This window comes from Vitis riparia, chromosome 18 (genome assembly GCF_004353265.1).
Source record: "Vitis riparia cultivar Riparia Gloire de Montpellier isolate 1030 chromosome 18, EGFV_Vit.rip_1.0, whole genome shotgun sequence".
Taxonomy (NCBI): domain Eukaryota; kingdom Viridiplantae; phylum Streptophyta; class Magnoliopsida; order Vitales; family Vitaceae; genus Vitis; species Vitis riparia.
The window spans coordinates 562,883-589,543 of NC_048448.1; the positions used below are offsets into that span (position 1 = coordinate 562,883).

General features: G+C 33.4%; 4 protein-coding genes across 13 annotated transcripts; 3 read left to right on the top strand and 1 right to left on the bottom strand.

Annotated features, from left to right (window-relative positions):
• Positions 1-3,150: 3,150 nt before the first annotated feature.
• On the top strand, positions 3,151-7,018 carry LOC117907338 (increased DNA methylation 3). The gene is made up of 3 exons (XM_034820843.1): positions 3,151-3,286; positions 4,392-5,375; positions 6,633-7,018. The coding sequence occupies exons 2-3, from the start codon at positions 4,436-4,438 to the stop codon at positions 6,878-6,880; spliced, it is 1,188 nt and encodes a 395-aa protein (XP_034676734.1). The 5' UTR covers positions 3,151-3,286; positions 4,392-4,435; the 3' UTR covers positions 6,881-7,018.
• Positions 7,019-9,944: 2,926 nt separating this feature from the next.
• On the top strand, positions 9,945-15,411 carry LOC117907256 (increased DNA methylation 3). 10 transcript variants are annotated; one of them, XM_034820735.1, is made up of 5 exons: positions 9,945-10,108; positions 11,730-11,958; positions 13,134-13,187; positions 13,350-13,525; positions 14,556-14,944. In XM_034820735.1, exons 4-5 carry the CDS (start codon positions 13,363-13,365, stop codon positions 14,828-14,830), a joined length of 438 nt encoding a protein of 145 aa, XP_034676626.1. In that variant the 5' UTR covers positions 9,945-10,108; positions 11,730-11,958; positions 13,134-13,187; positions 13,350-13,362; the 3' UTR covers positions 14,831-14,944. The 10 variants fall into 10 exon arrangements, 8 of the variants coding, with proteins under 8 accessions (XP_034676626.1, XP_034676627.1, XP_034676631.1 ...); XM_034820736.1 differs by having other exon boundaries at positions 11,832-11,958; XM_034820740.1 differs by lacking the exon at positions 11,730-11,958 and adding an exon at positions 12,200-12,527.
• Positions 15,412-16,732: 1,321 nt separating this feature from the next.
• On the top strand, positions 16,733-19,958 carry LOC117906913 (probable inorganic phosphate transporter 1-9). Its single transcript, XM_034820190.1, has 2 exons — positions 16,733-17,741; positions 18,853-19,958. The coding sequence occupies exons 1-2, from the start codon at positions 17,044-17,046 to the stop codon at positions 19,775-19,777; spliced, it is 1,623 nt and encodes a 540-aa protein (XP_034676081.1). The 5' UTR covers positions 16,733-17,043; the 3' UTR covers positions 19,778-19,958.
• Positions 19,959-20,048: 90 nt separating this feature from the next.
• On the bottom strand, positions 20,049-21,634 carry LOC117906914 (cysteine protease XCP1). Its single transcript, XM_034820191.1, has 4 exons — positions 21,157-21,634; positions 20,756-20,991; positions 20,527-20,667; positions 20,049-20,423 (listed from the first exon to the last, which is right to left on the bottom strand). Exons 1-4 carry the CDS (start codon positions 21,617-21,619, stop codon positions 20,208-20,210), a joined length of 1,056 nt encoding a protein of 351 aa, XP_034676082.1. The 5' UTR covers positions 21,620-21,634; the 3' UTR covers positions 20,049-20,207.
• Positions 21,635-26,661: the final 5,027 nt, after the last annotated feature.

A 26,661-nucleotide genomic window follows, 5' to 3' on the forward strand; every position in this document is an offset into this window, starting at 1 on the left:
TCATAGTTATCTTCTTTCTTAAATGATCACATATTCTTTCATATCTCCCTTAAACCTCAATCATCAATGTTGTGATCATTTCTACTTTTCTATACTACGTAAAAGTTAAATGCAAGGATAATACTTATTCTATGTTTCGGAATTCTAGGAATAGGAATATGTAATTTCTAGCTTAAAATCAGCGATCTTGAAGTACGAGAGGCGGGGGGAGAGACGAGAGATGAGAGAATGGAGCCCAGGAAGATACGAGAGGAGATGCTTGGGATCAGGGAGAGGAGGGGAGGAATGAAGGACTTGCTTTTGAATCTGGCATGGATCTCGAATTTTCACACTACATTTCTCGATTACCACGTTGTTGCACCAGGTTTTGGTCATCCCCTTCACTTTTTGAGTCCCCCAACCGTTCTCATCCTACATGGGGGTAGTTTTTAAGGATTTCTTGGTTTGACCCATTTTGAAAATATGATAATTTTTTTAAATTACGTTTGCTTTAAATTTGAAGAAAAATAGGGGGAAAAATAAAAAATTGATTTAAAATTAATAAATTATTTATACATATTTCTTTAAATTCATTTAACATCTTTTCCTTTATTATATAAAAATTAATAATTTAAAAATATATAATTTTTTATTTAATTTTAATTATATTTTATTTTTATTAATATTTTATAATAAAATCAAATATAAAAAATATTTTTTTAGCAATCAAACATAATATTAAAGTATTTTTAATTGATTTTTGGAATTTGTTTTTAAAAGACATTAGTTAATCAAATCTTTTTAATGTATTCAATGATATTTTTTGAACAAAATTTTTTATTCGGAATTTAAATATAAAAATATCCTTATTTGTTTTCAATGAAAATAATATACTCTTTATCTAAGATAAAAGTATATAAAGTATTCTCTATAATTTTAATTAAATTTAATTTCACTCAATTTAAATTAAATATAGGTAATCATTATTAATTTAAAATTTTATTAATTACTTCACTTACCTTTTTTATTCTTTATTTTCATATACATCCTTTTTTTTTTCCCCTTTAATTCAAAATATGAGAATTATTTAATAAATTTTAAACTCGTTGTGGCCAGGTGTATACGACTTAATCTAAATATTTGGTTAATTATAAATCCTTTTGTAATCTACGTAGCTACGTGTCTTCTTTTGAGACCAGTGCATGTAAAGTGACTCAACTCCCCTGAAGGATTACTTGGGAATATGGGCTTGATAAAGTATATCTATAATTAAAGCTAATGAAAGAGAAATGACCATCTTTTTTTACAACTACAAATTCTTATAAAATTTATCAAACATGCTTTGAAAAAATATATTTATTTTTTTTATTATAAATAGCAAAAATTATTTTCAACAACATTTTTCAAATTGTAACAATAGAAAATTTAATTATTTATCATATTTGACTAATGATGTGTTTGACAGAATTTCTATTTAAAATATTTTTAATGAAATTAATTTTTTTCAAATAATGTTTTTATAAAAATTATTTAATTGATAATTTTCTAAAAAGTGTTACTATTCATCATATTTGACTAATGATATATTTGATAATATTTCTATTAGTGAAATTAATTTTTCTGTAAAACATTTTTACCATAATCGTTTTTAAGTGTTTCTTCAAAAAGTGTTATAAATGATTTTTCAAAATTTTAAAACTATTTTATAAATTTTGCTGTAATATTCAATATTGTTTATCAAAAACCTTTTTTTATTTTTCATCATAAAGTACTTTTTAAAAATACTATTGAAGGGGCTCCAAATTATAAACATTTTCTCGGTTTTCTTAGGCTATGTTTGGTTCCCGGAAAGTACAAAGGAAAGAAAAAAAATGTTAAGGAAAATGATTTTCTCATGTTTGGTTGTCTTATGAAAAATATCAAAGAAAATCAAATATAATTAAAACTAATTAAAAACTTATATATTTTTAAATTATTTAATCTTTATATTGATGAGTTAAAATAAATAAAATGAGTTTGAAGTAACAAAAAAAATAATTTATCAACTTTTAATATATTTTTTTTATTTTCCTTCACTTTTTCTTTCCTCCTACTTTTCCTTTATATTTTCTTTCCCTCGTATTTTCCCTCAAATTTTTCGAGAACCAAACATAGCCTTAAACTTTGCAATGTTTGAAAATTGTGGAGCTCTAATTTATCTTTGTTTTTTTAAATATTTTCCAAAACCCTAATCACATTTCATCCATCATGAACCAGTGAATTGCAATTGCATATGTGCATTAAGAAAATGCTTTTCTTCTAAATATTATTTACGACATTTTGGATTCATTTTGGGTGGATTTTTACAAATTTTGTTCCATTAATTTCTAATTTTTTTTAAGGAGCTATTAAAGCCCCGGTTGATAAGTATTTTTCATAACGGTTTTCTATTATTTAGAAAGAAAACAAGTTTAACAATCAAAAAATTATTTTTTATTTTATGTTATTAAAAATAGAAAAGAGAGTGATTTTAAAAAAAAAATTTATTCATTTTTTTATTTTTTAATGATTGTTTTAAAAAATAATTATATAAGCATGTAAAATAATTAAAAATAAAATATTAAATATAAATTTATTTATAAAATATATTTAAAAATGTTAAAAGTATTTTAAGTTTTTAAGTACACTTTTATTCTACAAAAACTATTTTTTTATAACTATTTAAAAAAAAAACAATTATCGAACTGTACTTAAACTTTTTTGCCATAAATTATGGAATCATTTTATATACATCATCTCCATGGAGTAAAGGTGTCATTTCCCTTATAACTTTGAAAACATTTTGATGAATTTTATTTTTTGGGTAATTTAAAATAATTTCGTGCAATTTACTAGAGATGTGAATTTTGTTTTTCCCTATCATTTTTAGTTGAAATTTTGTTTAATTAAGTTTTATTTTAAAATCCTCAATTAAACATTCAACCTTTTAACGTACCATCCACATTCCAGAATCCACACCATCTTTGATTGAATGAAGGTACAAATTTTATTTTCTCCTTTTTTCTTGACAAATTTTTGGTGGACTCTATCAATTTTGCTTGATCAAATTGATTAAAGTATGTGCTATATATATAATTGAGTTTTAAAAAATAATAATAATTAGAAAAGGGAGAAAAATCCGGACTACAACTCAACAAGGTCTGTTCTGCATTTTCCTGAAGAGTCTGAGAGCTAGAGGAAGAAAAACTTTTCCCGGAAAATCCATCTCTACCGACCCAATGCTGACCCATTTGGTTTCTTTCACTCCTTCATTTCAACACATGGAACGGTAATGTCATGCCCAAACCCATCATTCTTCTCAATATCATTTCAGTTGTTAGGGTTTCATTTTTTAGAGCTCTGAGTCCGTCCAACACAAGCCTTTCCTTAGAATTTTTCTTTTCTACTAATTTGATTATTATTATTTTTATTTTTGTTGTTGTTTTCAAGTTTTAATTGTAGGGTGTGTTTCTTTATTTAGGGTTGGAATGGTGGGTCCTGTCATGAGAAGTGGAATTGAGGTTTAAATGGACCGTTTGGTTCGCGGGAAAAAAATGAAGAAAAGTGACTGAAAGGAAAATGTGCATGGCTGTTGTTGCATGACTAAACTCTATAATATGTAAAATTTAGGAATGTTTCTGATAGAACAAAACTTCTTGTGGCATAAAAAATGAGTCAATTGAATGGTTGTATCTAAGACAGATTAGAAAATTGAAATGTGGGGTTTTAGTGAGAATGCTCTCAAGTATTAGGGAAGAGAGATACTAATTGATGTGTACTGTGAGCTATAGAATGAAGCCAAAGCTGAGAAATATTTAATCCCAAGATTGGGTCAAAGGTAATGCTCATGGGCATTTGCATGTGATCTTTTATTGAAAATGTATAGAACTTATGGGATTGAAGTCCTTTGGGGACCAAAGATTTTCGACTAGTGACATTGCGTCCATAGAGAAGGTAGCCAAGAAGAGTGTCTCAAAGAGGATTTTTTGAAATTGAGTTAAAAATTTCTACAACCTTAAGGCTTTGTTTAGTTCTTGGAAAGTATTAAGAAAAGGAAAAAAAATGTTAAAGAAAATGATTTTCTGATGCTATGGAAAATGGTCACTTAAAAAAAATACTAATGAAAAGTGGAGGGAAAATGCTAAAAGATTTTTCTTGGATAAAGGTGAGGAAAGTTTGGAGAAAGTGTGTTGCCTAATAATTTAATTTCCTTCCCCTCAACTCTCATGGTGGTGTGAATTTTGTTTTTCCCAATGTTTTTTCTCTCCATTTTTTTCCCTTAATCTTTCCGGGAACCAAATGTAGCAAAAAATGTCTCTTTTTCTTTCTTCTAGTGGTTTTATTTGTGTTCTTGTGTGCATAATGATGTAATGTTAACAGACTTTGTTATCCAGGTGATTCTGGGGAGTAGTTGTAAAGAAGCTACAAGTGTTCCAGCATGGACTTGCAAGGGGTTGATTTCTCTCCTAGGCCACTGTCCAGAGCATCATTAAGTGACTTGCATTTCTTGGCCAACTTTATCATGAGCACTTACTTGGGTCCTGATGTCAAGTCTGACAACCCACGACGCTCAGCATCGCAAAGAGTTGCTGAAGGGTTGCCTCCGTACTCTTTGAATGATCTGGGTCTTTCATTTCTCAGTGTTTCTCAACTGGAGAGCTTATATTACTTTATCCTGAGGCATGCACTTCCTAACCTGGCATTGAGCCCATACTTGTTCCATATGTATCTGAAGGGAGACCTGCCTCTGCTGAACTCAGGTCTTCCTGAGGACAGACTGCAGTTTACAAGTTTTTTTCCTTTACATCTTCATGAACAGACAAGCTTCCTGAGAGGCCTTGACATTGTAAAGGGTATTGTTCTTATAAGTGAACCTGATACATCATATATGAAACAAGATGTACTGGAAAGGTTTAGATACTTATCAGGTATGGATAGTTTGAAGATTGATATAAATGAAAGCCAAAGGTATCAACATAGGCACTGGACTGGCAGGGAAGAGATTGAGCGGAATTTCTTGACAATTAGTGGAGGACCATATGCAGGAAATGCTTCCAATATAAATAGTATTTCACCATCCAAGGTCCAAGATGAATTTAAGAGAAGGCGTCTTCTTGAGCCTCTGGAAATGCCAGTGGTTCAGCATGTGCCTTCATTTTCACATGGTTCCCCGAGGCGTTGCAATTTGGATGGGCCTTCCATGATGCCCCTTCTATCTGTTTCAAATGCTGAAGAATGTAAATCAGAGGCATCTATTGTTTTGACTGGGGTAGCTGGAGAAGTGAGTGCTGGACCACCTATTGGTCGTGTGGACATTGGTGTTAGCAAAACTGCATATTTCTTTCGTGTTGCTCTACCTGGGGTCAGGAAAGATAACCGTGAGTTCTCTACCCTTTCTTTAATTCTATTTAGTTGATATATGCTAACATATGATATTCATTATTCCACTAATTTGGGCATTCTTCTGCTTTCATGAAGAACTGAACTTGGCACCTTCTTTTAATTCAATGAAAGCCTAAATTGCTTCTTAGTGCGTAGAACACGGCAGGGTTGGAGAAGGCCTTGTCATGTTCCAATTTGGTTCCTTTTGAATGCATGGTAGATAGAACATCTCTATGCTACATGCTAAAAACACATGGGTAATATTCAAGTTGACGGTTTTCTATCCTAAATCAGTTTGGAAAGCGTTCAAGACATATTATGATTTTTTATATTAAAAATTGTATCCTTCGATAATTATCATCATGACAAGATTCAAAATAGTAGATTTTGAAAATTGTCCAAGTGTCCTCAGTTTGTGAGTAGTATAATAGTCAAATTTGTCATGTTCGTGCATCAGAAGAAATGTCCTGTTTACCCAATATATTGTCTCAATCACAGGCTTGTCTGTTTCCATATGCTTTAAAGAATAGGAAGGTTTTTTCTGATGTTTATGCTGAAGTTTGTGAAAATCCATCTATTCAACCAATTCATGTTTCAGTCTGTATACTTGTTCCCAAATTTGATTCCTTGGTCAATACCTATTCTTTCCTTTCCTCCCTGAATTGCTTAAATCTATGCAGCAAAAAGGTGATCTGAGATTCTATACTAATCACATAGTACTGTTCCAACCACATTGTCTAGATCTGCAAATGTGGCTTTAGAGCATGTCTGCATGTAAAAAAACTCATTAGTCTGGAAGAAGGAGGTCTGTGTCCCTATCCCCTTTCTGCCTGCATGTCAGGGAGGCATATTCTTGTTAACATTGATTGAGAGGCACTCTGCTCCCAGTACTTATGAACCACTGGTGTGCTGCTGCCTCAGCTGCTGTTGTCTTTATAGCAACATCTGGAACACTAGAGAAAAAAAGGTAAATACCAAGCCTAGGGAATTTGTTTAAAAACCGGAAAATTTGTCGCACGGACATGAATGGGATAGCTGCTTTTATTAGTTCTAGTTTTGGCTCTGTTAGAACAAAGGTGATTTCTTATACTAAGACTGAAACACTGGTATAATATCTTCAAGAGCAAGAATCTTTGTGCATATCCTCGTTCTCTCCTGGATTCAGTCCACAGCTGCCACTTCACCTCAGCCTACTGTCGGTCTCTGCGCATCTCCCATGCTCTGACTTAACCCATGATATCTTGTTGTTGCAGGCCATTTTGGATGTGAGGTTGAGAACGATGGGAAGGTTCAAATCCATGGGTCAACCAGCGCTGGTGGAAGAACAATTGTGAAACATCCCCGGGTGTTCCAGATGAAGCTGCAGCAGCTATGCCCACCTGGGCCATTCACTGTATCTTTCAGGTTGCCAGGACCTGTTGATCCCAGGCTGTTCAAAGCTAACTTCAGATCAGATGGCATTTTTGAGGGCATCATAGTGAAATCTGAAGACATGGACTAGCTGTGTAAAACGTTTCTTCTAACAACATTTTCTTGTGTAAGGTTGTTCACCTGGTCTCCCTCTTTCATATACACTTGTGATATAATTTTGTAAAAATTACTGGATGGGATTAAGAAAGAAGAAAAGGTGGTTTCGGTATGTTAGTTGTTTCTGAAGAAAAGGGAGAGGGTTTACTAAGAAAATCTGCTATTCATTCATGTTTTCTGAAGAGCAGTTCAGAATACCCAAAAACATGCCTATATATAGAGCCTAGAGAACTACACCCGTAACCGACTCACCAGATTACAAAACAAAAAATACAACTGATTTATTACCAATACGAAAATGCCCTGCTATTTTAATACCCCCTCAAGATGGAGAATGAATATCGGATAAGAAATTTAAATTGTGTTGGTAAGAGGGCCTTTGTAAGGAGATTTGCAATTTGATGTTGAGAAGATACAAGCATTGTTTTGAGACAACCTGTTTGTATATGACAATCAATTTCGATGTGTTTGGTTTGTTCATGAAATACAGGATCGGCAGCAATGTGAAGTGCTGCCTCGTTATCACAGAATAATATAATTGGTTGTTTGTGTTCAATGTGAAAATCACGAAGGAGAGACATCAACTATACTAGCCATTACTCGATATTCTGCCTCAGCTGACGAGCGTGAAACTGTACTTTGTTTCTTAGACTTCCATAAAATAAATGATTCTTCAAGAAAAATGCAAAACCCATTGATGGATCTTCTTGTATCTTTACAAGCAACCCAATCTGAGTCAGTAAAGGCTTTGAGTAAGGCTAGAACCATAACATAAGCAACCAAAAGCTCGAAGGTGAGTATAGGAGGGAACTTTATTGTACAAAACTTCAAATGGAGTTGTTAGATAAGATGAGTGTTGACATTGAGTGGAAGAGAGATTGCCCAACATTGATTCAGAAGGAGTTGAGTCATTAGAGAGAATAGAGGCCTGATTAGTGTGAGCATGACCTGGTGTATTATGCAATTTGGGTTTATATCCCGGTGGATATCCATGTAGCTTATAGCACTTGTCAATAGTATGACCTTGGAGCCCACAGTGAGTGCATTGGGGACGCTGGCGCTTCCCTTTAGAGGCAAAATTACCAGTGTTAGCATTAGCCAAAGCCAAATTTGATTCACTTAGAACAATAGAATCAGACAAAGGGGAAATTCCATTATTAATGGTTCTTTGACGTTCTTTCTGGACTACTAACGCAAAAACTTTCGTGAGTGGTGGAATGGGCTCCATCATCAAAATTTGACCACGTGTCTAAGCATAAAAGTCGTTCAAACCCATAAAAAACTATATGACATACTCCTGTTGCTGAAACTCTTGCAAAGCGATCGGATGTTTCTTTAATTGAAAAATATCCCTCAGATCATTCCAGATCTCACAAGGTGTCCCACTGTACATCAAACCATCCGCTATTTCTTTAGAAATGAAATTAAGACGCCACGAAATGACCATGCTATTACAGCCGGCCCAAGCATTGAAGAGAAGATCGTCTGGTGCCATCGACAAAAACGACTTTGTTCTTTGCCGTCAAAGCCATCATCATGGCTCTACTCTAGGTGTTGTAATTGTCCCCAGTCAAAGGGTGCGAGACAAGAACAAGCCCAGGATGGTTTCCATTATGAAGATAGAATGGGCTACCAGAATCCTCCATTGGTGACGACTCGAAATATCTAACCACAGCACACGCGTTGGATTGATTACCTCGAGCCATCAAATAGAAAGATGAATACGAATAGAGGCGAGTAGAAGGAAATGCTCGGTTTCGGTATGTTAGTCGTTTCTGAAGAAAAGGGAGAGGATTTACAAAGAAAATCTGCTATTCATTCGTGTTTTCTGAAGATCAGTTCAGAATACCCTCAAGCATGCCCATATATAGAGCCTAGAGAACTACACCCGCAAGGCCGTGACTAACTCACCATTTTACAAAACATAACAAAATTCAAATCTGGACTATTGAATACATATGAAGAAATTTGAGTTGCTGAAGGGGATATAAGATAAATAGAATCGAGATATAAAAATATAAACAAATGAAATTAAAATATAAACTATAAAACTTAAAAATACATATGTGATATGGTATGATTGGTGGCATCTTTTTGGCATCCATAAAAAAAATACCCTCAGTTGTCGTAGATGAAGTTTTACGTCCTATAAAATCCTATTTGGGGTAACCGTTAGTTTATGCATTTAATAGTAGCAGTAATTATTGAAATTGGATTTTATGTTTTGGAACTGGATTTTAGAAATATTTTTTATATTAAAAATTAAGATAATTAATATATTTTAATTAAATAAAAATATGCATTTTTATTACCCTAGAGAGAAAGCATATATAATATGTTTTTTTTTTCTATTTTTTCAAAATGTGAATCATATTAACAAAGTGTGAGATAAAGGTTCATTGAGAGTTTTATATGAACATCATATGTCTAAAATCCATAAAATTTTGAAATATGTTCATTTTTTTTATAATTAAAATTTTAAAATCGATTAAAGTTAAAATGATGTTTATATCAATTAAGTAAATTTATTATCAATAAATTCAATTTAATTATATTGATTGATATCAATAAATTACTTTTGATTGGATAAAAAAAATAAATATTTTAACTTTTTCATTCAATAAAAAATAAATACTGTTTTAATCCTATTTCTAATAATATTATTTTTAAAATATAATTCTTAAAAATAAAATTGATCCACAATAAATTAGTGATTTGTGTTTTTGTTTCAATCTTGGTATCAAATAGAAATTTAATTATTTTGAATTTATCTTACATTCATAAAAATTTAATTAATTTACATTATCCCCTCCCAAAACAAATAAAAAAAAAAAGTTAATTTCATATTATATAATTATTGTACTTGAAAATGTAAATTTAGAATGTTATTCTCTTTCATTGTCTATTTAGTTTGTGTATATATATATATATATATAAACTGTTTTTCTTTTTCATCAATGTTTTTTGTTTTGTTTGTTTTTTTTTTTTGGAAATACTGATGGGAAACAACAATAATATTTAAGATTGAAAATCCTACAACGGCAAATGGAGGTCCTATCCTCCCTGTCCATAGAAGAGGATAACGAACTCTCCACTAGGGTTTCCCTATTTAAACCTCGTTTACTTCATTCACAAGCAAATACGATACAGTGAAGCAGAGTCTGATTCAATACCCCATTTTACAGTGGATTGTCATTTTCAGGTGATCCACCATTCATCTAATCTTTGAATTTTGTTTTCAACGATATTCTGATGCTTCGATTATCGTCCGTCCCAAACAGTCTGTTTGGTTTCCGAGTAATGGCCTTATGACAGGTCATAGATGCTTCGATTATAGTCCCGAACAGTCTGTTTGGTTGCTGATAAATAGCCTCATGGCAGGTTGGAGTTAGGTGAAACGGCTTTTGTGAGATCCGGTGTTTTTCTTTGATTTCCCACGGATGAGATGGAGTGCTAGGGATGAGATGGAGTGTTAGGGTTACATTTTGATCCGAATAGCTTCCGATCATTCAGTCTATTAAAAATGAAAAACGAATTTGCAAATTTATTTTCATATAAAATTCTTGTGGATTCCAATTTTGAAGATATCGGTTTTGATGTTGTTTTCTTATGGTGTTATTTGTTATTTCTATGCAAATGAGAGTAGATACTGTTATACTTGTCGTCTAATGGAAGCCATATAGCAATAGTACTGTGCCTTTTATACAAATAGACCTTCATATGCTTGTCATGGTCTTTGCCATTTACTTCAGTGCATTCTTGAATATGTGGTTATAGCAGAAATTAAGAAATTATTTGTTCAATGTTTTTATCCTACTTCTGATTATTCTGAATTTTTGTGGAGTGTAGCAGGTGTAGCTTCAACTGGAATTTTTGAGTTAGGATTTAGGCTGAAACGACTGAAAGATTCTATAGATGAATCGTTTTTAAGTAATGGTTAGGCCTGGATATTTTTCGCTATGCCTTCTTCAGTTTTTGCATGTAGTGGAAGCTTTTGAACTGTAACTAATGGTGGATGTCATCATGAACATTATGGAAGCATACATCTTATACTTCAGCACCTCCCTTTTGCTCTGTCTTGGCTTTTTCATCATCTTTGTCGTTTTCTTCCAGGCCCATGACTTTTTAAGCATGAAATATGGCTGCAAACTCTTGGTACAGATTGGCTTGAAAATCATGGTTCACCAATATTTATCGGATGCAATCAGTCCTGAGGATGATGGTTTAATGTTCTTCCTAATATAGCAAGAGTCGCATCCCTATGTCATAAATTTTTTTTCTCTCTCTTTAAACTTTCCTTGTTTGTCAATTGGGAATAGAAGTTAATAAACTTATCTTCTGTGGTTTGAACAGAAATAACTTCGTAAAACTAATTACTACTTGACTCAAACTAAGGAGTTTGTTGGAATGTTTTAAATTCAATTATTATAATGAATTTTAGGATTGTAATAAATGCTTTTTTTTTTTTTGGCTCTGATGCTGAAATTGCAATTATCAATTGATAGTCATTTCTCAAGTGGTATCACTGTTCATTTGTTCTTATTTTTTATTTTTTTCCTTTCATTTTTAGGGCAGTGATATTTTGATGGAAATATTGACTTGCATATGAATGTGAAACTGTTTTTGTACTTTCCCTGCTTCCTTTCTTCCCTTTTCTAATTGTCTTGTTGAGGCTGATTATTGGCTTCATATTAACTATTTTGATACCCTCTTTCTGTTTAATTAACAAATCTTAAACTAAGTTATGCTGTATGAACTCAAATTATTCTCTACTTCTTCGTCTCTCTTTCCGATTTTCATCTCTTGTTTCATGGTGTCATCAGCATGAAGGTTAAATGCCCATGCATCGCTAGCATACTGCAAGAACTGATGGACTTTGGTAGATGAATAAACATATTTATGATCTCCAGTTGTTTTGATCGTAGATTTTCAAGAGTAAATGGCATCCTTAGCCACGGTCCTTTGTTTACCTCTGGCTGATCCATCAGCACTTTGTAAATACACAGTGATAGCAGTGGTTTAATAGCAAAGATTTGTCAATACTACTTTAAGGTCTGTGCCATATTAATTAAAATTTATTGATATCATATTAGATTTCTTAATGTTGTATTAAGTTTTGTGCTTATTTCTTTTGCTGATAAAAAAATGTACTAAGTTCTGTGCCATAAAAAGTATGTAATTTTCTGCATTCCAAGGATAAGAACTGCAACTATCCTGTTTGAAGTTTTTTGTTGTTCTGTACATACTACCTTTTTTTTCTTTTTCTAAATGCTGAAATATCATATTGATGCAGAATCCCAAATCCAACAACAAACTGGATACCAGATCACTGGGCTCTTTTTGGTCACACCAAAATTTTTTTCCTTAATATCATACTATAGTATGGCTTAAATGTACTTTAAGATTGAAAATGGTCAATGTTAAGGCCAACAAGGGATGGAATGGTTCTACATAGAGAGGTTGTACATGTGTTTTTAGAGGCACAGGTGGAAGTTTGAAGCTTAAATGTAACTATAGTCCCATTGAATATCAAGAAGGTGTAATTCAAGAGAAGGATTTGTTACCTAGATTGCTTGAATGTTGACCAAAAGATAATGATGGGCGGAAACTTTTGAGGCAAGGTGTAATATGTTGGTTTTCTTTTTTAATTTTTTTACATTTTTTATATGGATAGAACATTGAATATGATGTATGAATGGATTGATGCCAATAGTCTTTACCACTATAATGATACGTGTATATGATGATGGTTTCATTTTGGATATATTAGTTGATCACTTAAAAGAAAATGTTGGCACGATAACATCTGTCAACACTAGTTAAAAGTTTGGAGAGTTTATCTCGTGGATTTTATGATGAATCTATGTTTTAAACTGTTACATTTTTCTTCAGTAATCCATTAATACTGTAGTATTCAATGTTTGGATATAAGACTATTGATACCTGTATTCACCTCTTTTATCCATGCTTTGTCTTTGTAAAATTGGTCACCTGTCTCTTTAATTCAGTGTGGCAATACATATGTGTTCTTCTCGATTTGTTTCCCTATATGTAGACGTTGGCATCAATTCACATGACAATAATATAACCTAGTTTCTTTTTTGTATGTAGGGTCTATTTTGCACGTTTTTTTTTATTTTATAAAATGAACTCTTGTGCATTCTTTTATTCTGTTTGTTACCTCCAATTTGTTTGTTCTCATCCCTTTTCTTTTCCGTGCCAATCAGCTGAAAGGAAGTTACCAAAACTGTGAGATATTTGGGGAAGGAAGTTTGAATCTTGTGAGTTACTAAAAGCACAACCCATTGCAATTTTCAATTTATACAAAATTCTAAAATTGCTTTGAATCTGAAGTTTCTCCTCAATTGTATGCATATTATCCAGGGTATGACTACCTCTAACTACGTGTTTTGTCCATCTCTTATGCCATGTAAATCTAATAGGTGGATCTTGACAATGGAAGAACATAGAAGCCCTTCACACACAAACCCAGCTGTTAATGCTGCCGGAAGCGCAAAGGAACGATCCAGTGGACCAGCTTTTGGTGGTGTCGACATTGGTGAGAGTGAAGGTGGATATTTCCTGAGAGTTGCAATGCCTGGAGCCATGAGGGATGAGGGTACATTTCCAAAAACCTTTTGTCTGCATATAGTATTTGAGCTTAGGGATAAATTTGAACACAGGTCTGTGTTCCTGGATTTGAATTGTGGACCTACTGTCTTCTTCATTTATGCTTAAAATTTGGTTATAATGATATTCAATTTGCTTAGATTTTAGGAGTTAACCATTTTTAATAGACATAGCACCCGTTGCAAGATGGTATCAAAATTTTGAAAAGCCCAAAATTTCCAGGACATGGTTTAAAGAGGGATAGTATTTTGTCTTTGGAACACTGCCTGTATTTTGTCTTCGGAATTCAGGCAGTGTTTTGTTTATCAAATAATGTTATCTCACCCCAAATCAGCATCCTATTCAAGGTCTCTGGAAGCTATCTGGTGATACAGATACCATATGTATTGAGCTCCAAGTATTTAATGCAGCATATATGATCATGCATATGGACTTATTGTCCATCTATGCTCGTTTATAAACACAAGCACCAAGCCCAGGGCATCTTTTCTCGTCCCTGTTTCCTGTACAAGCACTAGTTTAGCAGAAATGTTGTCAAGGTGCTATTTTTTCCACCCTGGCAGAAGGTAATATAGGTAATTTAGTTGCTATTATTCCTCATAAATGTCAAATACTCTGCAGAAAATTTGTTGGTTGGAGCAATTTACTCCTTACCTGGTTCTGAACATAATTTCCTTTGTTTGAAATTCCTTCCCTGCCTGCCTTTTCCTGGTAACCGATCCATGGAAATTTTTTCATGGGAACTGACATTTTTTAACCTGTTCTTGCTATTCGGCTTCCTTCCGAAAAACAGGTAAAGAAACAAGAAAGAGGTGTTTTGGTGGCAATACCTAATGAATTCAAGATCTTGTCAACTGTGCTTCTTTTTCTTTTTTAGTTCTTTGAAGTAAATGATTTTCTGACAGTTAGCTATGAATGTAGAAAAAAGTTCACGATGATGAATTATCAAAAGTTCAAAATTTCTCTTTAAATAGTAATGAAAATAGAGGTTGATGAGTTGATGGTCTTTACTATGGCAGGTTCATTTAGTATTAGTAAAGATGGCACTGTTGATATACAAGGTGTGATCAGATATGAGATTCCATCACAGGTGCCGAAGATGAAGGTCCAGCAGCTATATCCTCCTGGACCATTTGCGTTGTCTCTTAAACTGCCTGGACGTGTTGACCCTAGAATGTTCACTTGTAAACTAAGGTATGATGGCATCTTTGAGGTTGTGGTCATGAAACCTGGTTATTCTGATACGCCAGCACAGCCATCCTACCGGGAACGCAGCATGCCTGTAAATACATAGATGAGTAAACTGTAAAAGCTCATATTTTGAGGTACAATTGAAAGGAGTGCTGAAATTATGTATATGAACTCATGAAATCAAAATTTAGTTCTATTGAATCTCCATTCAAAAGTAGTCTGAGTTTGTTTCCTTCTCTGTTTTCTTTGATAGTTTCTTGATTTTGGGCTACTGCAGCATCAACACTGATGCTCTTTCAAGAATGCCTTCACTTCGGAAACTATCAACCAATCCGAGATGACTACACTGAGGAACCCCCAAGCCGTCTCTTTACCTTGGAAACTATTTATCAAGAGTGCTTATGATGATGATCCGTCTGGTCCATTAATGGCATGAAGGCAGGTATTTGAAAATGTATCTACCGTTGACATTATTCAGTTTCTTTGAGCATTCTCATCATCTACCAGACCTAAGCCTAAAATAATATAATTTTTTTGGGCAAGAAGTTTAGGTTAGGTAGATTGACCACACGGATCTTTCCGATAGTGTTGAGTCAATTGCTAAATTTGCAGACGTGGCTTCTCCTGTTCAGGGATTGAGAGTGTTTTTGTTCAAATTCTCAAGTGGTAGATGGGTTTATTTTCTACGATATTCAACTTAAAATTCATAGAAGTATTTTTAATATTTAAAATTTTTTATTATTTAAATATAAAAAATGTTAAAAGTACTCTCTAAGGGTAAAAACACTTTAAAAAATTGTTCTCAAAACGCACTCTCGTTCTAATATTGGATTTGGAAAGTGTTTTTGCATCAAGTGATTCTTCTATTTCGAAAGTGAATTTTCAACTTTTTTTTTTTATTTAAAAAAAAAGCAGAGCCACAAACATCAGCATTAATTTTCCAGGGCTGGGTGGAAAATCAGTTTTGTTTTATTCTGACCCAAGACGACTGCAATTGCAAGGGGTCCACACGGAACGCCTCTATTTCTTTGGGTCTTGTTGAGATAGCTTTCAACACCCCCTTAGAATTATAAGCAAAGAAATGCGTTAATAAAAATGGTTTTATGAAAAGCAAGTAGTCTTGATTTTTATTTTTTATTTTTTATTTTTTAAAAAGAAATTTAATTGCTTAGGTCTCTTCCATTTTGTAAAAAATTTACCAAAATCATGTTTCACGATATAAAATTTGATATATTTTTTTTGGCTAAATATTTTTAAAACTTATATTCATCTTTAAGAGTTTTAGGAGATGTTTGAAACTATTTTTAAAAACAGTTTTTCGTTACTTGGTTTACAAAATGGTTTTTAAATTTGAAAAAGTATGTTTAATAAAATTTTAATTAAAAACAGTTTTTCAAAATTGGATGATTTTTTTACAATAATTTAACATTTTTGAGATGTTTTTTGAAAGTATTTTGAAAAAATAATTAGAAACATGGGAAGAGATTAAAAACTTAACATGATATATAACCGTACAATTTTTGGACGAAAAATAAGTGGAAAAAACAATGCTTTTATGAAGAATAAATTGAAAAAAATAATTTATTTGAAAATATAAAAAGTACATATTTCTTTGAAGCATATATAATTTAATTGAATAAGTTTTTATAGAAAATTTATTCTTAAAACAGTTTTTTAAGGCAAGATTTTCAAACAATCCTTGGCATCTGTTTGGAAACGGTTCTTGAGAGTGGTTTCCTATTCAGAGAATACGTCCAACCATAGGTATTCATCATTTCCTCACAATGCTGACATGGAATAAACCCCGAAAACCGCTTCCATGTGTGGTCGCGAACTGAAATTTATTCCCGAAACAACGTGTGACTGTTTACCAAAACCACGCACCGAACAAGCCCTTATCTTCTCCAACGTTGGCAAAAAGGCCAATTCACTTAGGCGGGATGACGTGGGCTGTGCTGTGTCACAAGTGCGTTGCCGCAAAATTTAAAAAATTCCATTTGAAAAGAAAAAACGCAAAACACACCTCTGTGAGGAAGAAGAAGCAGAAACCCATGACGAAACATGCGACAAAACGTCACTAAAGACTAGGAAAAAGCTTGGAAGAAGAGTCGGAGGCAAGCCCAAGAACATCAAATGACTGGATGCGCATCCGCATGGAATCATTGACTCCGCCGTAGTCAAAGTCCTCCCTTCCTCAATCCTCCTCCATGTCTTCTTCATCCCAGACTACTTACTATATATTGAATGATACCCACTTTGCAGCAGCTGAACGAGTATTGAATCCTCTCTCTTCTTTCTTTTTCTTCTTCTTCAGCAATGGCGTTAAAAGTCCTTTCTGCCCTTGACACTGCTAAAACCCAGTATTACCACTTCAAGGCCATCATCATCGCCGGCATGGGTCTCTTCACCGACGCCTACGACCTCTTCTGTATTCCTCCCATCATGAAACTGATCGGACGGATCTACTACGAGGATGAGCCAAACCATGAGAAGCAATACGAAACCCCAGCCTTTGTGGTCTCCCTCTTGGTAGGGCTGGCGCTGCTGGGGACTGTGATTGGTCAGCTCGTCTTCGGCCGCCTCGGTGATCAGATCGGGAGGCGGCGCGTATACGGGCTCTCATTGATGCTCATGGTGCTGAGCTCCATCGGATGCGGCTTCTCCATCTGCAGGACTCGGAACTGCGTGTTGGTGACTTTGGGATTCTTCAGGTTCATGCTCGGCATCGGGATCGGCGGTGATTATCCGTTGTCGGCGACGATCATGTCGGAGTTCGCCAACAAGAAGACGCGTGGCTCGTTTATCGCCGCTGTTTTCTCGATGCAGGGCTTTGGGATTCTCGTCAGCTCGACCGTAACGATGGTGGTTTGTTCGATATTCAATGCTGCGTCGAATGCAAAGAAGAATCACACGCCGGAGGAGGCGGACTTAGTATGGCGGCTGATTCTGATGTTCGGCGCAATTCCGGCTGCGATGACGTATTATTGGCGTATGATGATGCCTGAAACTGCCAGGTTTGTTTTGATTTCCCCCATTCGGTTCTGTCCGTCCGATGCAATGAAAATTTCCTACCAGCTGTTGACTTTTCTCAAAAGAAAAAATACAAAGGAGTCCATTCATGAGCCAGCTTGACGTTGACTGGTCCAATTTTTTAATTTTGCACATCCCATGAACCCAATTTTAAAACCTTGTTTTGATTGTTTTGTTTTTTGTTCGTTGATTGAGCCAATTTGCATTTATAAAATCTTCACACGCAATCGAATCTTTAAGTCTTTACGCTCAAGAGGCTTGATCGCGGAAAAATATAAAAAATAAAATAACGGTAATAAAGAAATACAGAGATTCTAATTCAAAACCGAGTTTGTTTCTTGATATTTTTTGAAACAATTCTAGAAGTTTTCTATCCTTTAATATATATATATATATATATATATATATATATATATATAATAATAATAATAATAATAATAATAATTGTTTATAAATATATCTTATATACTATTTATTATTGAAAACAATTGAAAATAGGAAGAATGCTTTAAGAAATTTTATTCTTCAAAAAATGTTGTTAATCAGATGCTTAGTTTTTTAGACGAATTTTAAAAATAATTGTCACTTATTTTTAAGAACAAAATTTGTATAACTTTTTTGGATTTATTCTCCATGAAAACGAAAATTTCATGCCTATTCTCCTATTTTCTATTTTTTCAACCATTTATCAGAATACTTTATAAAAAAAAAAAGTGAAAATACCTCAAATTTGTTCTAAAAAGGTCACTATATGTTGAAAATAAATTCTCAAAAGAAAAAAATGTTTTCAATAAAATTTCCAAAACATATTTCTTCAACATGCCCTTAATAGAACAGTGGCTTTGGTGGCACATGCCATTGTATATGTAAATTTTATGATCTCTCTCAGATTGAATTAGAGATAATATTTAACCATGATTTCAAATTCTTGATAAGGGAACTGAGAAGACGAGAGTCTTTAATGCTGATGTTCAGTAAATTGGCTCATGGATGCAGTTGAGAGTGATATTCTGATTAACCAATTTGGAGGAGAGTTAGATCCAAAAGAAGTTTGTTTTTGTTTTTTGAAGTTTTTATTATCCTTCAATTCAACAGGTACACAGCTCTGGTGGAACAAAATGTCCTTCAAGCAGCAAAGGACATGGAGAAAGTGTTGGATGTTTCAATGAGTCAGATTGCAGAAGAGTATGAAATCCCACCAAATCCACCTTCTTATCCTCTCTTCTCCAAGGAATTCTTCCGTCGCCATGGCCGAGATCTCTTCTCTTGCGCCACTACTTGGTTTCTAGTGGATGTCGTCTTCTATAGCAGTAATCTTTTCCAGTCTCAGATTTACAAGAACTACCTCTCAAAGAAGGAAGAGATAAATGCATATACAGAGGCCTTTGAGGTTGCTAGAGTCCAAGCAATCATTGCAGTTTGTTCAACAATTCCCGGATACTGGGCCACTGTCTCTTGCATTGATCGCATTGGAAGGGTTAAAATTCAAATGATGGGGTTCCTCTTCATGGGCCTTGGCTTACTGGCAATTGGGATACCTTACTACTCTACCTGGGATGAAGACATGGGGAATAAAGGCAAGAAATTTGGTTTCATGCTCCTTTATGGCCTCACCTTCTTCTTTGCCAACTTTGGACCAAACACAACCACATTCATAGTTCCTGCTGAGCTTTTCCCTGCAAGATTCAGATCAACCTGTCATGGCATTTCTGGGGCTGCTGGAAAGGTGGGGGCAATTATCGGGTCTGTGGGCTTCCTGTGGGCTTCTCACAATAAGGAAGAGAAAGGGTATCCCAAAGCAATTGGGATGCAATACTCTTTGGTGATTCTGTCTGGGGTCTGTTTCATGGGAGTGGTGGTAACCTATTTTTTCACCCGTGAAACCAAGGGAAGATCATTGGAGGAGAATGAGATTGAGAATGAGAATGAAGATGGAAGCAATGACCGGGTCCTCCTCAGGTGTTTCACAAATTGCAGTGTGCAGTCACATCCATCAATTAATGAAGGGGCAGCTGCATAGAGCGAAACTCATCGCGGATTCATTTCTTTATCCAAGTAACAACTGCATCCCATCTCTCTGTGTCTCATAGTGTTTGTTCTATGGTTTGTACATACTAGGCACGAATGTATAAGTATTTGTGATCCATGCATTGATGCAACATGATATCATTTGTGAAATAGCAGATTTTCTTACATGAGGATGACATATTTTTGGTGGAAGAGGAGTGTTATAGCTGTCTTCTTAAAACAAATATTAGAATGGTCTCTTAATGCAATATAGGCTTGCTTTATAGATTAAACCGAAGAGGTCATATTATTAGCTTTCCCATTGGAATCATAAGACAGTAGAAAACTTGAATCTACACAGAGAAGAGGAAAGGAAAAGGAAACTGAAAGAAGGAAGATAAGCCCTGCTTGTAGTCTTGGAGGAGGGTTTCATTGAATAATTATCACTTGTTTTTAGTAGGATAGGAAGCCATTTTGTAGATTCCACAGATCCCCTCAGGCTTCCCTATGTTTCTCTTCATCCTTATATAGCCTTTCTCTCCCCATTTGGGTCCCCAGGAGTTCTTCACAGTGATGTAATCTACTCCCTTGGATGTGCCATATCCAACAGCTGCCACTCCATGATCTAGCTCAGTCCCACAATGCCCATTGAAAATACCCTGCAAATTAAACCAATGTGCCTCATACATATGAGTTATACAAATGCATCATGGGTATTCATATAGCTGCAGGCGGGCATGTTGAGTTTTAGAGTAAGCTCACCCCACTGTAGAATTGGAAGCCTCTGCTTGAAGCCTCAATTGCCACACTCAGAGGCTGGTTTGCTAGTGCCTTCAAGAAGCTCTGCTCGTTGTCCTCGGGTACATCATGGTATCCGCTAATTGTCACTACCTCCAATTCTTCCTGATGAACAAAAATAGAACAAAATTATGATTAATAAATGGATAATGAAGTCCCCCATGGTATAAGACCGAGTAGAGACTTTATTTACCTTCTTTTCACCACACGTGCCTTCCTCCATTACATAAGGGTAATCTTCTTCCTTGCGAAGCCCCCCATTAGAGATTATGAAGGCGAAAGCGTAATCCATTAGACCTCCATTGCACCCATTGTTGAAGGGTTTGTCGCAATCAATCAACTCTTGCTCAGACAGAGCAGTCAAATTCCCAGTCACAATCTGGTTTATGCCCTCAACTGCAGCTACTGTGGAAAATGCCCAGCAACTACCTGCATATATACCACCATTCAAATAGTTGAGTCACCAACTTTCTTAAATTCTTAATTGGGATTTGGCCCATGTAAAACCCACCTGCTATGACTACAAGCTTCAAAGTCTATATGTACATAAAATCCAAAATTCAAAGTTCATTAAAGCAGTGTATGGGCACTTACCACATGCTCCTTGGTTCTTAACGTGAGCAACAGCTCCTTTCTTTCTCCAGTCCACAGACTTTGGCAAATCCGCAACATCTTTATAGCTGAATTCTTCAGGGGAGTCTCTTCTCTTAGGCAGCTCAATCTTCAACCCCAAATACTTCCTTTTGAATTCTTCATGGCTCAAGTCTGCAAACTCATTTAATCCGAGCCAGTAGCTACTCACCTTCTTGTTTGTCTCATCAATGTGCTTCAAATTATCCTGAAACACCTCAAATCTGTGCAACTTCTCTTCAAAACTCCTATAACTTTTTCCATGTTTTGACATCCAAGACTCAAAGAGATCAGTGAGTTTATCCATGGAAGTCAGATCATCTGGCGAATAGCCCACAATTGAGAAATCTCTAGCAAAAGCTGAATAGGCAAAGACAGACATGGAAATGAAGAGAAGGAAAAAATTAGAAAATGGGGAGAGAGCCATTTCTATTAGGGTTTGTAGGATATCAAAGAATAAATGGATGAAGAAAGGGAAGAGATGGGGTGCATTTATATAGTCTTTTGTTTTGCCATGCATGTTGCTTTCAAGTAAAGTAGGATGAATTGTTTCCTCAATACTGAGTCTTTAAGGTTGGTTTTTTTACTAGTCTTTAGATACAAGCATGTTTATAGCAGTTGAGTGTATCATGTAGAGAAGTATATGAATTTCTTTCCACCCAAAACCCCCACTTCAGCAATACATCATTGGAACCCATTTCTCAGTAGCCCACCTCAAAAACACATGAGTCTTCACCATGAGAGAACTGGTAGAAAAGCTAGTTATTTAGTTGGTTCTGATTTATCAATTTTTTCATTACAAACATTACTTCATTTTGGGAGTATTGTTGGCAATTTTCTATGGGATGTTTGGTACCTAGAAAGTGCTAAGAAAAAATAGAAAACAAAAACCAAAGGAAAATGATTTTTTTTTTCTTTTAAATGTTTGAATAACATGTGTTAATCCTTTGGAGCTAATGGATAATTTCACTCCTTCACCTATTGTATTTACATAATGAAAGCAATTTTAAAGTTCCTACAAAAGCCTTCTTCCCAAAGCATTATTTTCCTTTTCAATTAATTTTAAAATAGGTTGGCCAAGTAAGAAATAGATGATTCATTCTCAGGAAAGTTTAATTGGTAGGGCTCCATTACAGATGAATCAACAAAACCATCATATCCCATCTGATTTGATGTAACATTTTCAATATTCAAAATTGCACTCAGAAATTTAAAATATTCTCATACAGAAATAATTTCTTCAGAACTAGAAAAAGCTTTGCTTGAATTATTATAGATCATATTTTAAAAAAAACACACACACACAATCAATATATATTTTAAAAATTATATGTATGATTTTCTTTAAAAGTGTTTCTAATTGAAATATTAAAAGACAATTCTCACCCATCATATATTCCATCTTTATTCAATTCTTGAAGCAAGAGCTCCCTTGCACTCGAAAACTGGTGGAAAATAATTTAATTGAATCATTATGTGATGGGAAAAAAAAGATAGAAATAGATATTAAATTCTTTTGTAGGGAGTAAATACAAAGAATATTTTGTAAAAAGAAAGATTGTTAAGAGGAAAGAATGGGAAAGGGTTGTAGAACCAACTGTGTGATTTGGAGATGAGAAATATTTGGATTTTGGGATTGGGAATTGGATTTTGGATAACTTGTGAAATTGGTAATGATGGGAATAAGTTCAAGATAGGTTGCATCAAGACTTTATGATCAATTAGATGATTGTAAAGTTTTTTACATAAGATCGTTACTCGATTGTGAATCATATGATATAAGGTAAATAAATTAAAAATATGTTTGATAGTAATTTTACAAATTATTTTTAATATTTTTTAGACTTTAATTTTTTATTATTTAAGTGTTAAAAATAGTAAAAACATTTTACAAAATCATTTTCAAATATATTATTAACAATCATTTTTGTAGTGTTTATAGATATTACAAAATAGATTTGTTTGAATGAGTAGAGATGAACATATAAGTTGGTTAACTTTGATCATGCTTCATGGGTGGTGGTTGTCAATTCCAATAATAGTATGGAATGTGAGTTTGTCGAAAAATAAGTTATAAAATTGTACATGTCATAAAAGATAATTGTCCCAAATTAGCTTTAATGGTAGTTGGACATCCGGCGTAGGCACCGACGAGGACAAGATTTGATTGTGAAGTGAGAGGCTGAACAAAGGAGGCAACGGTGGAAGGCACAATGATGGATGGATGAGGTGTAAGTCTTTGAGGTTGGTGAATTACTCTTAAAAGAATGAACGATTTGATTTTAATTAAGTAATTAAGTCGTGATGTAAGAAGATTAAAGAAATGTCTTAATTAACATCATAATCAAAATCACCATCAAATAACCTCATAATCTCGTCACTTACATCTAATCCTATCTCCAACAGTGTACAGTTTTCCGTACGTTTACGTTTACAATATGAAGAAGGCACTGTAGCCACATTTTACAAATTAATTTATTTTTCAAAAATAAAAAAATAATGTTGGGAAGAACTAAGAAGTGAGCAAGAGTAAGGACAAAAAGGCAGAGTGGGGGACTGGGGAGGGGGGAAAGCAGGCTAAACCTAAGTAGTAGGGTGGGGCTCACAGGAGAATGCTTGAGCGCGTTCCAGCTGTCTACTCTCCTACTTCCAGTACCAGTCCAGTCCTCCCCCGTGTGCGTATCATTATTTGGATTTTTTTGTCCTTTTCCCTTTCTTATTTATTCCCCACCGACCTTTTCTTTTTTTTAAAAAAAAAAAAATTTAACCTATTCTGCGATTTTTTTCCTATTAAACTGTATTTATATTTGTATGAAATTAAAAATTTTCATGTCAATACTCAATAATGTACCCAAGGAATATACGTTTCTTTCAAGTGAAGTTGTCAGATCCATTATTTTCAATACCATGAAAAAAAAAAAAAAAAAACCTCATAATCTCTCCTCTTTCCATCAAATAAAAAATTGTTTTTTTTTGTTATTTAACCCATACAATTATCAAAAAATAATAATTTAAGTAAATTTTACTCACTTTTCATGAATTTAGGTTAAATATACTTAATAATTTCATCTAATATATTCATTATTTTAAATCAATAATAAGAATGACATGAAATATCTTTTATGAAAGTTTAAACTAATGATAATCGATCGGGTTTATTAAGCTATAATTTTCATGGCCCTTGAATAATTCAACCAAATTATGGGTATTAAAGTAATAAAAAATATCAAATAAATAAAATGAAAATAGCAAAAGAAGAGGAGAGAGAGTGAGCGTTGGGTTTGAGAAGAAGGGTGAAGTGCAGATGGATTGCGGCAAATTCCGATATTTAATGTTAGGGTACGGATTAAAAGGAGGCGTTTGGACGCATAGATTCGCAATCCACCTCTCTATGATTGAAATCCAAAACCCTAAAAATATTTATTAAGAATTTATGAGAAACAGAAGAGAAAGAAAAAAAGGGTGAGAGAGAAATTTGAAGCTTTTGGGATTCATGAATAATGCAATTTCTGACTTTGCTTCATCACACGTCTCTCTCCTCGATTCCTGCATCCACCCCCTCTTCTTTATGGTTTTCACCCATGCCCTCCTACTTCCCTTTAATTCTACTTTTTCCCTCTCTTTTTTTTTTTTTTTTAGCTTTTTATCTCATTTTTATAATTAATTTTATTTGTATGTTCATTTGTTTTCAAATTTCATAAAATATCACCCTTATTTAAAATAAATAATTTTTTTTAATATAAAATTTAAAAAAATTATTTTATTTCTTATTACAATATTTTAATATTTTTTGTGGAAATTGGATAAAAATAAAATTTTATTTATTTGAAATCAACTTATGTGATGCGGTGAAATCTAGATCGTCCGATGAGAATATAAATAAATTAATGTAGGATTTAAAAATGCAAGTGGAAATAAAATGATTGTGTAACGAGGATTTAGAAAAATCAAATAATAAGGGGCAGTAATTATTGGGCCTGAAAGAAGCCCAATTGTTATACTTTAGACCCATAGGAATGGACGGCTGTGATTAATGTGTATGATGAGAGCAGGGGTGGACAGTGGTCAGACAGCAGGAGCCACAAATATAATTGCTAGGTGGCGATCCAGAGGAGTACGTCCTTTTGAGTGGTAACTAATTCATGCCCACTGGATTATGGGATTTGTGGTGGCGAAGCGGATCTCGAGGCCAATCAACGGTCCTAGTGGCCTAAGGCGGAGGTACTCTTCACAGGGGCGTTATCGTATGCATTTAATGAAGATAGGGTGCAGGCTCAGCATACGGCTAAAGCCAAATAAAAGTGGCGATTAATTGATTATTGGACCCTCCCATCTTTAATTATATTCTCTATGTTGCATATTAAAAATATTTAATATATAGAAAAAATACAAAAAAAATATTTATGTGTAGTTAAATCCGAATTGTCCAATAAAAATATATAAACAGATTAAATTATAAAATAATAATAATAATATAATTTGGGTTAAATGTAAAAAATGTGACTAATAATATGATTAACACATATATATAATTTCAGTATACACCTTTTTATATGATATTTTTTAATTATAATTTCATAATAATATGAAAACAGGTGTTGATAATTCGAAAAAAAAAGTAATGTCACTTATTGGATGAACAAAATCTAATGTGGTATTATTTTTTTTTATTTTTTGTTAAAAGTAATTTATTTTTCAGAATTTAGATTATTTATTTTTCTATTTTTTTCATAATTTATTATAAATTTTTTACTAAATAATATATTATATAAAAAAAATAATATATTAATTTTTTTACTTTTTAATACTTAATATAAATAAAATACTATAAAAATAAATAACATAATATTTTATAGTATTAAATATTAAGTTTTTATTTAAAATTAAATAAAAAAATAAACATTATATAAGAATTAAAATTTGAATTGATGAAATATTATAGGATAAAATTTAAAAAGACTTTTATGGTACTAAAAAGCAGTTACAGTAGAAACCCTAATGGGAATAGTGTGTATATGTGGGAAAGGAGTTAGAAATTCACCTGATTTGGGACCAAAGGAATAGATATCTTGATTTCATATCAACTTTTTCTGATCATTTTAATATTTTGCTTCTTAGAGAACTTTATTTTTAGTTCAGACAGAGTGGTTGAAGCAACCAATCAAACCTGATGTTGGGACCAGCCACCTTTTTGGTACAACAACATTCAATTCTTTTTTTTTTTTCTCTCTCTCTCTCTCTCTATTTTATTTTCCCTTTTTCAATTAATGTTTTTATTTTTTTATTATTTATTATTATTTTTGTGGTTAGAATGTTCATCTGGCCTTTTTAGAACCTTTCATTAATACTGGCAATGGTGATGGAATTGACAATCTGTTGTGACTTGTGACAGCCAGTAACACCCACATGTGAAATAAATGGTCTTAACAGGAAAATTATATAAATATATATATTTTTTGGAATTTTAAA

Coding starts and splice junctions, on each gene's coding strand:
- LOC117907338 (XM_034820843.1), top strand. CDS start 4,436: ATGGACTTGCAAGGGGTTGATTTCTCTCCTAGGCCACTGTCCAGAGCA. Junction 5,376..6,632: donor TGGGGTCAGGAAAGATAACC/GTGAGTTCTCTA, acceptor TTGTTGTTGCAG/GCCATTTTGGATGTGAGGTT.
- LOC117907256 (XM_034820735.1), top strand. CDS start 13,363: ATGGAAGAACATAGAAGCCCTTCACACACAAACCCAGCTGTTAATGCT. Junction 13,526..14,555: donor TGGAGCCATGAGGGATGAGG/GTACATTTCCAA, acceptor TTACTATGGCAG/GTTCATTTAGTATTAGTAAA.
- LOC117906913 (XM_034820190.1), top strand. CDS start 17,044: ATGGCGTTAAAAGTCCTTTCTGCCCTTGACACTGCTAAAACCCAGTAT. Junction 17,742..18,852: donor ATGATGCCTGAAACTGCCAG/GTTTGTTTTGAT, acceptor TCAATTCAACAG/GTACACAGCTCTGGTGGAAC.
- LOC117906914 (XM_034820191.1), bottom strand. CDS start 21,619: ATGGCTCTCTCCCCATTTTCTAATTTTTTCCTTCTCTTCATTTCCATG. Junction 20,668..20,755: donor GCACGTGTGGTGAAAAGAAG/GTAAATAAAGTC, acceptor TTTGTTCATCAG/GAAGAATTGGAGGTAGTGAC. Junction 20,424..20,526: donor GCTTCCAATTCTACAGTGGG/GTGAGCTTACTC, acceptor TTTAATTTGCAG/GGTATTTTCAATGGGCATTG.